At 40.1% G+C, this 14,101-nt stretch overlaps 1 protein-coding gene across 1 annotated transcript in view; it reads left to right on the plus strand.

Annotated features, from left to right (window-relative positions):
* Positions 1-11,810, plus strand: part of CARD11 (caspase recruitment domain family member 11) — a 44,086-nt gene extending 32,276 nt beyond the window's left edge. The window contains exons 13-24 of the mRNA XM_032197638.1: positions 1,020-1,072; positions 1,758-1,890; positions 2,413-2,614; positions 3,453-3,579; positions 4,700-4,940; positions 5,354-5,450; positions 6,460-6,555; positions 7,059-7,191; positions 7,731-7,910; positions 9,055-9,179; positions 10,014-10,129; positions 10,690-11,810. Coding sequence (XP_032053529.1) covers positions 1,020-1,072; positions 1,758-1,890; positions 2,413-2,614; positions 3,453-3,579; positions 4,700-4,940; positions 5,354-5,450; positions 6,460-6,555; positions 7,059-7,191; positions 7,731-7,910; positions 9,055-9,179; positions 10,014-10,129; positions 10,690-10,894 — 1,708 coding nt within the window. The 3' untranslated portion in view covers positions 10,895-11,810. The remainder of the gene's footprint in view (positions 1-1,019; positions 1,073-1,757; positions 1,891-2,412; positions 2,615-3,452; positions 3,580-4,699; positions 4,941-5,353; positions 5,451-6,459; positions 6,556-7,058; positions 7,192-7,730; positions 7,911-9,054; positions 9,180-10,013; positions 10,130-10,689) is intronic.
* The last annotated feature ends 2,291 nt before the right edge of the window (positions 11,811-14,101 follow it).

The raw sequence follows: 14,101 nt of genomic DNA on the forward strand, positions 1-14,101 counted from the left end.
CAAAGTGATACTTAGAAATAGTGTTTTGGTGTTGGTGTCAACAGCATTGGTGTTTGTATCAGAAATATCAGTACTCTGGCTTAGCAAGGTCTGAGTGTGGCGTTATTTTCTTGAGCTAGTAAGCACTAAAGTCAAGTATCTTGAGAGTATGCCCAAAATTCCACCGTAGTTTATAACTTTATAATCAGCCTGCAAAGGTTTTTTTTAAATTTGTTTGTTAACATAATCCAAAATAATTGCTATTCGCATGCCAGGTTGTGGTTTTCACAGTTCATCTGATCTTGATTTGTGTGAAAAAGGTGAGATCATAGTTCAATATGTAAGAAATGGTATATTATTTCCTTGCTTATGCATGGTGTAAAAATAGCTGATTCTCCCCAGACTGACTGAAGAAATTCACCCTTTACCTAAAGCCAACTATGAAGAATATCAGCTCCACAGGAGACCTACAAATCATTCTGAATGGGAAAAACAACAAGCTGTTATTTAGACAGTTTTGCAACCGAAGGACACACTTTAATGAAGTCTTTCTGGTGAAGCAGACAAATCACTTGGCTGGACATCACCAATATCCCCTTAAGAGCAAAATTTTGGTGCATTTTTTCTGTTTAGTTATAAGGCTGCCCATTCCAGTCACCCTCAAAAGCAAAGGTTTTATCTAAGTAGTGTTAGTGGGAGCTAGGCTGGGACTAGAGCTGTGGCATGAGTTTCTTTGCAAACACTTGGTACACCTTGCCATTCTGTTACTGTAGGCATCTAAATAACCATGTGAGGTACCATTAAGCTGTTATAAAGTCCTTCAAGTACTTTAAAACAAGCAGCTAAATTGCTCTTAAACATGTCATTATTCCTTTTTTTTTTTTTTTTAAGCTGTGCTGTTGCCTTATCTAACACCTCCAACATTTTTCTTTGTCACTGAAAAGTTTCCTCCTTCAGAACTTAATGAAATCTGCTGAAAATGGGAAAGTGAACATCTTTTTCTCTCTCTTCTGTTATCTTACCTTTGTTTTTAATTCCAGCCTGGTTGAAGAAGACAATGACAGCTTTGGATTTGATGCTTTGGAGCTAGATGGTAAGAAAGAGGATATCATATAGTTTAACTGTGAGATGTGATGAGTTTACCTGCTACAGGTACTGTCAAATTATCAATATACCAGATAAGATGGGACACATAGTCTGGAAAAAAAAAAAAAAAATCAAGTCAGATCATCATAAAAAGAAAGCAAACCTTAAAATAAGGAAAGCATCAGACTGAGAGGGGCAAATATAAAGACAGCACTGAGAAGTATATAACTACCCAGTGAGAGGACAAGAAGCAAGGGATACAAACTTAAGCGTTAACACTTATTAGAAAAAAAAAGAAAAAAAAGAAAAAAAAAAAAACTTTTTTACTGCAAGATCAATCATGCAGTGGAATGAGGTTGTCTGGAGAGATTGAGGTGCCTCCGTGGCGGGAGATACACAAACCTCAGCTGGACCAAGTCCTGAGCATTCCCCTCTGTTTAACCTTTCTATGAGCAGGGGAGTTGATTAGGCAGTCTCCAGAGATCCCATCCAAACTGAATGGATCTGTAAGAGCGAGTGGGTAGGTCTAGTAAGAAAGACTGGAATTCCTTGCCATGGTCTATAGAGGTGAATCATGGCTCTTATCAAGAATTTCCTCATTCAGTTTTGGCTAGGATCAAACTTCCATTTTCACCTCTTCCATCTTTGTCACTCTGTCTTGGACTCATTTTCATTTTTGTTACTCTTTTCAGATGACAGTCATGACAGACACTCACATGGAGCTCCTTCAGTTCACTCCTCCTCCTCTTCTCATCAGTCAGAAGGCCTGGATGCCTATGAGCTTGAGCATGTCAACTCCATATTTAGAAAATTCTCTCTGGAAAGGTATTTGAGATGCCAGTTTACCTGTCAAAAACAGAGACCCCCATTGATCTATTAGTTACTGGAGATATATATTGACAGGAATACCATGTCACAAGTTGTCACTTGACACAAAGATCTCATGGTATTGTGCTAAGTCTTTACTTCTTTATGTTGACAGCAGTATAACATTATTTTGAACTACTTTCATATCCTGTAATACATTGAAAATCACCTTAAAATTTCAAAAACTTCAAGGTGGACAACATGTTCTGGAAATTTAAATTTATCCCTGTGTTCTTCTTATCTTTCTCCAAGTTCCTAGGTGAGGTTGCCATTATACATCTGAGTACTTGAAGCAGTTGCTGTTCTCTAGAACTTAGGCAGTAATAAGAAGAATTTCTTTTAGAGCCCTTATATTCCAATACTTGATAACATTAAAAGCTTATTTATATGTCTCTCATTTATCATGCATGCATTTAACTCTGGATTGGTGGTTAAAAGATGAGATAACAGTGTAACTCTTACTTCCTTTCACAAACACAGACCCTTTCGTCCCTCTGTCACATCAGTTGGTCGCATCAGAAACTCCTGCCATACCATCCAGCGCATAACACTGAATGGAGACAGTCTCAATTCAGAAATCACTCTTGTTGGAGGTAACGATAAAGGGAGCTTTATTAGCTCTGTCAAGACAGAATCACTTGCAGAGAAAGCAGGTCTTCGGGAGGGACACCAACTCCTACTGGTAAGAATAAAATAATCAACACACAGCATTAAATGTCTGTGCACCTGCACATCACGCTCATCACAATACTTTCCTTCGTGTCTTCCTTCACCTTGTGTTAATGGCAAACCATACAATTCTTTTAGAGAAAAAAATAATCTGATATTGACTATGAAATTATGGGAGAATAGCATTTATGGACATCCAACACAGAGACACATACTCCTTTTCACTTTACACTACTTCTGTATGGAAGAGATGAGAGTAACTGACACTTTCCTAAATGCTCTGCCCTTCTGAAAAGAGTAGAGTGGGAGTTGCTCTCAGCTTCCCAGTAGTTGCCTGAAAGGAAGTTCATGCTACTTAGCTCAGCATGATGACTCCTAAACCATTATTTAACTGGCACTGGATGTGCAATGAGACAGAAATGTATACAGCTGCAATATGAACGGGAAGAAGGGCTGCACAGCTGCATAGCTGTACCCAGCATCATGTAAGCACTTCAGTGATGTTTCTGCTAAGTTGCTTATTGCTTAGAGTTTTCCCTCCATTGCCAATGATCCCAAACCTTTTTATCCCATTAAAATACCTCAGAGGGAAACAAACAAACAAACAAACAAAAAACAACTGATATTCTTGCACTACTTACTACTTGATTTATCAAAGACCTGCAGCTTGAGTCCATGACTGCTAACATTCCTAATTTGAGAGAAAAGAAACTACGTAATTGGAACATAATCTGCATCTTGATAGCAAAGTGTCTGGATTGATTAATGAGAAGATTATGCCGCTTTAAAAATGGTATAATGGACTCAGAGATTGAACCTGCACTGGATAGTAATATTTCTTTCATATCTAGTTGGAAGGCTGCATCAAAGGAGAAAATCAGAGTGTTCCCTTGGATACTTGCACAAAGGAAGAAGTTCACTGGACAATTCAGAGATGCAGTGGTCCAGTAACACTCCAGTATAAATCAAATCACGAAGGTAAGACCAAAAGTATTTCTCATCTCTAATAGCTCCAGGTCTATTGTACTAACTAGTGTGGATGAGAATAACAGAACCAAAATATCTTTTATATTGGCATAAATCTGAAGCATGTCCACCCATATTAGTTATCCTGTGTAACTGCTCCAGATTTAGCTATGAACTGAAAACAAACAAACAAACAAAAAAAGCCCGTATGCTTGTCGCTACAGGACTCTGAAGAATTTACATGGTGGGCCAATAACTACATGACTCACAAAACAGAAACTTATTTTTATATACCATTTTCTGTAATACAGTGTGGTGACCTGAATCGTCTTTTATCTAGCCAAAGTCCATTTAGCATTTTACCTGATGGAGTTGCCCTGTTTATTACCTTTGTGGCTTTATCTTTTCCTTAACATCTGGAGTTTGTGTGTGATGGATAGAATTTGATTTTAGTGTTCAAGGCTTGTGATGATACTTTGGGGTTGTGAATCAAAAATTACATTCCCAAATACATTTTTTACCAGTATAGATGAATGTTCAGGTTTTATTTATTTATTCTGGTTAGAGAATTTCAGCTGAATAAATCACACAGGAAGTGATGTCTTTGCTTTTCTTTTATGTTTTCAAAGGTAGGAAAAAATATTGTAAATTTTTGAGCACTGCTTAATGGTAGATAAAGCATGTTATAGTTTGTGGGAGTGCCAATTAGGGGTAATAATAAAGGGAATAGCTTGTCATTAAAACTGGTGGCAAAACTCAAGCTGTACTCACAGGATAGAGTTACAGCTATGTCTGCATCTTTGCTGAGAAGTTCTCTGTTTTACAGGTCGAGTTTGGAGCACTGAAAGTAGGGTTATCTGTTATAGGTATCACGACAATGGGAATATTCTCACAGATACTGATACTAACAGCATGACCTGTTTCTGAACCAATGCCCTGTTGGTGTCTTTAAGGTGCAGACCCATAACCTTGCTGTAACTGGTGCAACTAGCACTCTAGAGGTACAAACCCTCTCTCAGAGGAGTCTCTGAAGTTTCTGCTGGACTTCTCTCAGAGGATGCCCCAGAATACAGCAGTGCTGAGGTTTTGACCAGTGGCTGATCATGCTTTGCCCCTTTCTTTATTGCTGCAGGTTACCGAAAGCTGCTGTCAGAACTGGAAGAAGGGCTTATCACATCGGGGGACTCGTTTCATATCCGCTTGAATTTGAACATCTCCAGCCAGCTGGACTGCTGTTCCCTGTCAGTGAAATGTGATGAGATTGTTCATATTCTTGACACCATGTACCAGGGAAAGTATGAGTGGCTATGTGCCAGAGTTGATCCTTTCACGGACAGGGATCTGGAAACAGGGACCATCCCCAGCTACAGCAGGTGAGTGTAATGCAGAGTGACCATGACTGAGAGCAGTGGTTCTGTAAATAGGAAAGTTAATAGCTGCTGTAGAAAAGAAGTGTATGTCTTCATTTTTAGGAAAAGACCAGGTGGTGTTAAGCTGTAATATGAGCTGTAAAACTTTAGAAAGGAGGCTGCACATCTCACCCAAAAGAATAATGTGGGTTTCTGAAAAAGAAGCATAAGAAAATACATCATGGAGATTCTTTAATCCTTAACTGCACTGCAGTCCTGCTCATTATTTTATTCCTGTATTTACTATGTCATTTATTCAGTCCTCACTGCTATTTCTATTTAATCTTTTCTGTCAGCACAGACCCATTGCAGTTCAGCCTTTTTTCTAAGGGGTTTCAAAGGCTTCTTGATCTATGAGATTTCATCCTTTCTTTCAGAGCCCAGCAACTTCTTCTGGTGAAGCTGCAGCGGTTGATGCACAGAGGAAGCAGAGATGAGACAGAAAGCTCATATAATACCCTTCGGGCACTCCGGGTAAGGACCTACAAACAAGGTCTTTTTAAAATCCATTACTCCACAGGTAGTTGTTGTTCATCATGTTAATTTTATGGGAATTCCTATTTACACTCTGTGTAGGTTTTGATTGTCTCAGGTAATGGGTTACCTACGTTTGCTTGAAATAATATTGTCTCTGGCAATGTACCTACCTCCAGTGCACTATTAACCCTTCCTGCTATAAGGTAGAACACTTTAAAAGTATAGTATCTGTTCTGTGTCATAGTTAATCCCTTTCATTCTTCTCTTCCCATAAGCCTCTAACACAACATCACATCCGTATGAGGAAGAAGCTGTGTCCTTGGAGTTAATAATCGGAATTATTTCTTTCCTGCTGTGAACAATTGTCTAATCCAAAGAGCTGTTATTGTCCCACATTAGAAAAATGTTTGTCTCCCAACCTACACGCCATGGAGAAAAATGGGATTTTCAAGTCTTCACACACAACAGCCCTGCCAGTTTCTTCTTTTCCGTCAGTGAAAGAACTTTTATTTTTCTTTCTTTAACCCCAAGGATTCGATCTTTCCACAATTAAAAACTAACTTCATGATGTATTACTTACCAGAGTTCTTTTCTAGAACTTTTAATGGAGCTTAGGAGACATACACGCTTCTAACATTTGCAGAGACACTGGAGCCACATTATTTGATTTCAGTCAAGGTTGTGCTATGCATTCATCCTGTACTCCAGTCCTCACTCATCAAAGGGATGGAGAGCACCAGCAGCGATGCCAGTGAGAGCAAAAGCTTTGCATGCTATTTCTTGATACAGAAATTACCTCCATCATAAACTGTGGAGTGCAATCGCCTGTGAAGAAAGGAATGTGGAAGAGCAGTAACCGAAGTGCTATAGCTTGTTTAGAACATTGTATTTGGGGTAGATATAAATCAGTCACTATCCCTTTTACTTGGAAATACAAAATATCTGCTTCTGCTTGTTCTGTTTCTCTGATGCTATGATTAAAAAATATATATATTTTTTTCACTAGAATACATTGCAGCCAGAGGAGCCTGCACCACCAAATGACCCAAAAGCCAGCCCTCGCCTGTCCAGAGCAAGCTTTCTTTTGGGTCAAATATTACAGGTAATAAAGTTTAAACACTCAGTGGCATGTCTAAAATAGTAGATCTGAATAACAGATATTCTCAGGCTATCCTAATCTCCCCAGAAACTCTACCTCAGGTATAGAGGTTGCATAAAGACTTCTCTGTGGTACACAGAAGGGGCAGAGCTGTGGGTATGATCTGCAATGCTGTTGTGCAGATACTCAGTGTGTGTGTGTTAATCTGCTGTGGATACATCAGTGCTTTGACTCATGATAGCAGCGAGCTCTGCCAAGGAAAAGAAAAGCATGCCACTTAAGAGCAGAGGAGAAAATAAGAAATCCCAAAGGGCATTAACAAAGGCTGTGAATCAGATCTATGATATTTAAAGAGACTTAGAATTTAGTCTGCAGATCCATGGAGTTTTGTCTTTGATAGACATAGGTAATTCAGATCTCACAGATAACAAGCGTGGACTGATGAATGCATAGGAGAATAAAGAACATAAGTAATGAGGGTCAAATCTCTTTGTTCACCTTTTCAGTTTGTCAGCAGGTCTGAAAACAAATATAAGCGCATGAATAGCAATGAGCGAGTCCGTATCGTCACTGGCTGGCCCTCTGGTCTGGCACGGACCTCATCTGAAGCAAAGAAACCCTCACCTGATAAACTGGAAGGTATGGATATAAAATAATGATAGCTTTTACACATGGGGTGCTGGTATGAAGGCCTACTGTGTAACTAACTGCATGGCTTTAAAAAATGTTATAGGACTTCCCTATTACTAGCTTCTCTGTTCTACTCTGTGCAAAAATTAGGCAGTGTTTGTTACCAAAAGACTGATTTTACTAAAAGTACTTTGGGGAACCAAGCCTTCATGAGCAAGCTTACAACACTGAAACTTCCTGTTTTGTTGGCAGTTCTTCCCAGGTTCTCTCTTGCTCTTTGTCTAAAGCAATTAACTTATTAGCAGAAAGATTCTCCTAGCAAGTCTTCTGTTAATGAAATGCTCTCATGAAAGCAAAACGCACTTGAATTATTTAGTGTTAGACCGGACATTTTACTACTGGATATATAGTAAGGATAACCCTGGCATTAGAGAAAGGAGAACCAGCATGAATAACCATGTAATTTCTGGTTCACAAGTTTCTTCTTTTTTTTCTCCAAATACTGATGGAGAGGAAATGCCAGCATGAATGTCTTGTTTTCTACTCAGATTTGGATTCTGAAAGTGAAATCAATAAGAGGCTCAGCCTGATCCCTTATAGCTTGGTGAGACCCATCCACTGTGAGCGCAGGCGCCCCGTTCTTTTCACCCCCACCATGCTTGCCAAGACCTTGGTACAGAAGCTTCTGAACTCTGGAGGCGCCCTGGAATTCAACATATGCAAGCCAGGTAATGGGATAAAGACTGCCAACCCTTGGTGTTGGAGATACGAGCATACACGTATGTGCACATACACAAGGGCATGCCCTATTGCACGCTGCATGAGGTTTTTAAGTCATATCAGAGTGGTGTAAAACTACAAATCTTGTTTTTTGAGACTGAGATATTTGAATGTCTTTGAGACAGCCAATGCACACAGTTATGAGATTCTGTGTCTGTGAATATTATCCATGTGTATGCGGTGTGGTTGCTAGGATGCCCCTCAGAGACTGAAATGCTGTGAGTGCTCTTTCTGTTTGCATACTGTTTGCATACTGCATATCTAGGCAATGTGAAATTTTGATTAATTTGTTTCTAGTATTTGCTATTATGAGGAATATCTTCCCTAGAGCGATTTTATGTTTCTATCTCGTCCAAGGCTGTGAAGATTGTGCATTTGATCTGCTTGAAAGACTGATTTTCTTCCATTCTAAGTATTTACTATTAAAGCAATATGCAGTACTGTGATTGCTGTAGGGCAGGATTGTATACAACACAGCATTAAACACAGCTGACGTTTCATTTTTACACTAATATTGAATACCCACCACATAGTACAGTCTTATAGTTATCCAGACAGAGAAACTGAAAAGTTAAGTATCATAATAAATATCCCCTGTCTTGCAATATAAAACAAAAGCTTTGATGTAGAGCTGCAATTCACAAGGGGACCAGTACCACACATTGCAACCTAAGCCAAAATTTTTTGAAACTTTAAACACAAATGTTGGAACACTAAATCCATGTTTTAGGATCCTGTACCGAAGCGACCTTCTTTTTTTAGCATTTCTCAGCATCCTTTAGCCCTGTAATGTTACTCTGTAACATGAGGTGCTGGAATTGTATTTACTGTTTTAATTTAATGCCTTCATAGTGTTGTGGTAATTGCCCAAGGACTCATTGGTGCAGGATATAGCTGAGGTGCTCAGCTGTGATCAGATTAAGCTTTAATTGAATTTAATGGAAGAAATGAGGCAGCTGTTAAGAAGACAATTCATTGTTCATCTTCTTTCCCTGAACCATCCTGACATCCTGGGTGAAGTACTATTGGACAGTTGTTAGGTGTACTGCTGTTGTAATCATGATTTTTGTCCTCATCCACTTCTCCTACCAGATATTGTAACAAAGGAAGAGTTCTTAAGGAAGCAAAAGATGGAGACTATCATCTTCAGCAGAGAAAAGAATCTGAACACATATGAATGCATTGTACCTGCCAATATTGAGGCTGTCACTGCCAAGGTGCTGAGAGTACTCTGTATCCATTCCATCAGCTGTCTGTGAATCTGTCTGCAGTGTGTGTTTCTTCTTGAATGAGAGATTGACCAATTTATAGTTGCATGTTCTTTTTCTTGCCCACCTTAAATCTTAGATTTGTATTTATTCTCTCACATGGCTTTTATTTGTGCTCCTGCTTTTCCTTTTCCTTTTCATCCTCAGCTATATCCTTTTATATTCTCACTCATTCCCTGTGATGACCCACATGGATGCAGCAAAATATCCTTTCATTTTCTGTGCTTCATCCCTTATTCAGTTCCTTTTCGTATTGTAAGTATATGTGAATGCGCGAGAGAGTAAGAGATACAAGGACCGAGACAAAAGAAAGGATAGCCTGAAACACAGACACAGGGGTGTACAGTACAAAGATAACGATGTCAAAGACAGAGATCTCATATCAAGTAGAGTAGATTTGATGCACAGCATGGAGAAAAGGAGAATTAAAGTGATGTTTTTTCTCATACAAGTAGTTGCAGTAGATGTTCTCTCTGAACAAAGACCATGTGTGTGTTTGTGTATATATGTAAAACTTTTATCACACTCTTCAATTTTAGATCAATCAATTTCTATTTAAAACCTTTTCAGAAAGCTATTAAGCTTCACTTTTATTTGACTGGCTAGTTGTAAACCAGTAGGAGGAGTTGGGACTTTAAAAGTATATTTGATTAAAAGGTTTTAAATCAGTTCAATGGTAAATGGAGAGCTTTTCAGCTGACCCCATAAGGTATGGATACCTTTATCTCAAGATTCTACAGCAATGAATGTTCCTTTGTAACGCTGTTATGACTTTGTTTTTAGAATAAGCATTGTCTACTGGAAGCTGGAATAAGCTGCACAAAGGATTTAATCAAAGCCAAGATATATCCTATTGTTCTCTTTATCAGAGTCTCAGAGAAAAACATCAAGAGGTTCAGGTAAAATATCAAACCTTTTGCATATTTGATATTCTGTCTTATTCAGTGAGTGATTCTCAAGTCCAATAATGTTATCACTGAGAGAAATGCAGGTGCTCTTCTTTCTTCATCTGGTGTCTGTGTGTGCATTGTTTCCTACCATGTCTCCTTCCTGAAATATTGACCAGGAAGAAGAAGGAATTCCCCAAATTTTACATTCTTTCACTGTGCCTGATAGCAGTGATCATTGTGGGAGGATAAAACTGAAGAATATGTCTTTTTCTCTATGCTTAACACTCCCACAGCATTTCTTAAGGTAACACTAGCTGTAAGAGGAAAGTTCACAAACACTTGCACTCTCCCTACATTCAGCCCTCTTAAATTATTTTCCCATAGCAAGTATTTTTCCTTGGGGGCAGGATGGAGGTGAGGGGGGGGATAGACCTGGAGTAGCTGTATTCTCCACTGCTTTTATTGCTTGTATATAATCAGTAGAAAATAAATTCTTGATAGGGCAGCTGGGACTACGGGATTCACTTACAGTGCAAGACATTTATTTTTGGTCTGCTCATTTGATACAGGAAACTACTGCCAAAGCCAGAGACCGAAGATGAGTTTTTACGAATGTGCCGTCTGAAAGAGAAAGAACTGGAGGCACTGCCATGCCTTTATGCCTCTGTAGAGGCAGATGCATGGAGCAGTATTGAGGATCTTATCCGAGTAATAAAAGACAAGATTGGAGAAGAGCAGCGTAAAACCATCTGGGTAGATGAAGATCAGCTATAAAAAAATAAGTAAAATGAAGCTCTTTGGTGACAAGAGGACATATCCAGGTGGAGCAGGGGCTCACAGAATTCTCTGATGCAGTGCCCAGTGCTCTCTTCTGTTTCACCCTTGCTGGCTGGGGACTTGCTACTGGCAGAATGCGTGTATGGAATGGAACTGGAACTGTGCTGAACAGCCAACGTCTCAGATGCTGGGGATCTAGGGTGTGGATCGGACCACAGCCACCACCACAGCTTCTGACCCACCAGCATCTTTTAATGGACAGCAGCTGTTTAGCAAGTCAGAAGGACAAAGATCTTGCAAAGAAGCTTAGGGTAATTTATTATGTAAAGACACGGTTCACATTTGGCCCATCAAACACTTCTGATGAGACCAAATAAGTGAAATCTAAGAGAAATAAAGCATGAGGATTAGACTAAAGGATATGGAATTGAGACGTGTCCTGCACCCATCCCGAGGTGAGGTTCCAAAAATACTCCAGTAAGGAAGCTGTATGGTAGCAAAAGAAACACTACCGCTGGTGGCCGAGGCAGCTCTGTAGCCCTGTTTCTCTGTGACCATTTCAATCAGAAGGGAAGAGAATAGCTGTAATTCCTGGCATTAATTAAAATGACAATTTTCACTTCCTCTTTAAATCCAGTCCTGTTTAACAGTTTTGTGGGTTTTCTTTTAGTCTTGGCACTTACAGAAAGAAAAAATGAAAAGACTCCACAGTCCCAGTGACACATCAGATCTTTCCAGATCTGCCAATGTTTCATTTAGTTTTTCCCTGCCTCTGTATTGTATTAATTTGTATGTCTCTCAATTTTTACCATCTTTTTTACTTGTGGAAAATTCTATTGTGCCTTCTCTAGGCAGCAAGGTTCTCTGTTTCTCCACTGAAATCTGTATTTCTGTACAACATCATTGCCTGCCAACATGCCTGCTCTCAACAGGAGGGACTGTTCTGAGAAGAGGAAAAGGAGAATTTCATAAGCCAGTAATCGCTGTGAGCCACTCAGTCCTTGACCTCTCTGCCATGACTGACAGCAAGGAGACCAGTGAGTGTCACACTGTGCTGTGGCCAGCTAGTATAATATTTTCAAAAGTGTGTACATGACTTAGAAGACCACATCCCATTTTCAGAAGCACTCGACTCCTCAGAGAGTTTAAGTTCCACCAAAAAATGAGTGGGACTAGGACTCCTAAATCTCTTAGGGATTTTACATTTTTTCCTCTATACATCAGACACTGCACTGAGACTGCCAAATTGATTCAATAAAACTGATCAGATAATTATGACTTGCACAGTTGCTGATCTGAAATGCAATAAAATCTGACCTACGGATGAAGAGGTACACATCTCATTATCCTTAGATCTTTCATCCCCTGCCATATCCCTCCTTTTTAAGATGCATTTATTAACAAACAAACTTATCTCTGCCTCTGTGTTCATCCCATGTCCCCTGTCTTGGTAGCTCAGGCCAGCATGCAGCAGCTTGCAATAAAAATAGAGAATCCAAGCAAAACATCTGGCCTGGTTGCCCTCACTACATTAACTGCTGCACTGTCGTGGTGACAAGCTTCTGATGTTGGGGGTGTCTCCCAGGTGGGCTGGGTCAGTTCATGTTAACTTACATGACTGTGCTTTTCTGCTCTTCTCTTACTTCTATGCATATCATTTTTTTAACTAATGCTGTCTTCCAGAAGTCATTTATGTCAGCTTACATCTAACTTTCTGCTGCTGTGTTTTTCACATTATTAATGTTTGAAAGACTGCTCATAGCTAGCATTTCTCAGAGAATAGCTTTTTACCTTCCCAATGCCATCTGTTTGGACTGCGCAAGCAGGGGGATACTCCTATTTTGCAATCTCTTCACAAAGTGCAGGCTGCATCCGCAATTTGCAACTCCCTCCAGGGCAAAGAATAACAGCTGATTGGGGTATATATAGAACAAATTGGACGATTCTTCATAGAGCCTCTGTAGCTCAACAAGAAAACAAAGTGTTGGCTGGGAAAGCTGAGCCTTCCAGGAGCATTTTTGCAGACATTCCTAATGTCCTGATCATGCAACCTTGTGCGACAGCTGCCTGTGCTTTGTTACCGTGACAGTTTTGAGTCCGCAGCTGAGCAAGGGGTGGGCCTGCGAGAACATTCCTGGGCTGCTTCAGCAAAAAAAGTTCAGCCAGATCAGCTTCAGAGCCTGCAGGAGCAGCCAGCTGCCTGCCTACAGGACAGAGCTCACCCCGTGTCCCTGCTGCAGGGATCAGGAACAGCCGGCGGGGTGGCTGGGACAGACGGGGAGCTGGAAGGAGGGGTTGAAGGATCTTCATCTCTCATGGCTGCTCCTGCAGTGGTCTTCTCTCCCCACTGCCTTAGTTCTGAGCCCTCTTTACACAAACAACAGCTGTGGATGTGATTTATCTCACTTAACTTCAGACATGGAAGAGGTGGATGCCAAAGTCTGAAGGAGGTTCCTTTCACAGTGAATGGAGATACACCTCCCAAGAGCTATTTGTCTAACTTACTGTAGATGGCTATCTTAGGATGAGATAAATTGCCCTCTGAACTGTCTCTTTCTTTTCATGGACTACAGAAGAAAACTAGAAAATTTGCCTGGCCTTTAGCATTTAGCTTTTTGATCTGTATTTTAGGACAGCTAAACCCACCTTATGGAAAAGGTGGGACTAGAGATGGAGGCAGGGAACAATGACAGATCTAATTATTTCTGTGAAATGAGAGGAGCAAATACACAGAACACATTCTTCTTCTCGATATCTGAGCAAATCTGTAAAATCCCAGTCCCGCAGATGCTGTAAGGCATTGAGGTTGTCTACTCATTTGACACAAGACAACCAGACTCTTAAGCGAAGTTCACTGGCAGAGCTATGTACTGTGGCATTCATAACCCTCATCTCTCTTTGACTAAGTGGAGAAGGACTGGAAACTATATTCCCCCTTGACTTCTGGATGTGAACTCAAAAAGCAAATCTGTAACTGGAGCACATTCCCAGAAGTGCAGCAGAGCAGTAAGGGCCATCATCATTTACACTAGCTGAAGAAGTGCTTCTGATGTAGTTCCAAATGCTGTCCATCTAAACTGGAAGAAATTAACCTCTGTGTCTTTTGAAATATATTCAAAACTACAGGCTTGAAAAGAGGCCATGAATTTCCCTAAATGGCAGAGTATTGGAGACTGTGTGAATTCCAAGTCCTGAACTGGCAGA

This window comes from Aythya fuligula, chromosome 15 (genome assembly GCF_009819795.1).
Source record: "Aythya fuligula isolate bAytFul2 chromosome 15, bAytFul2.pri, whole genome shotgun sequence".
In the NCBI taxonomy this organism is placed as follows: domain Eukaryota; kingdom Metazoa; phylum Chordata; class Aves; order Anseriformes; family Anatidae; genus Aythya; species Aythya fuligula.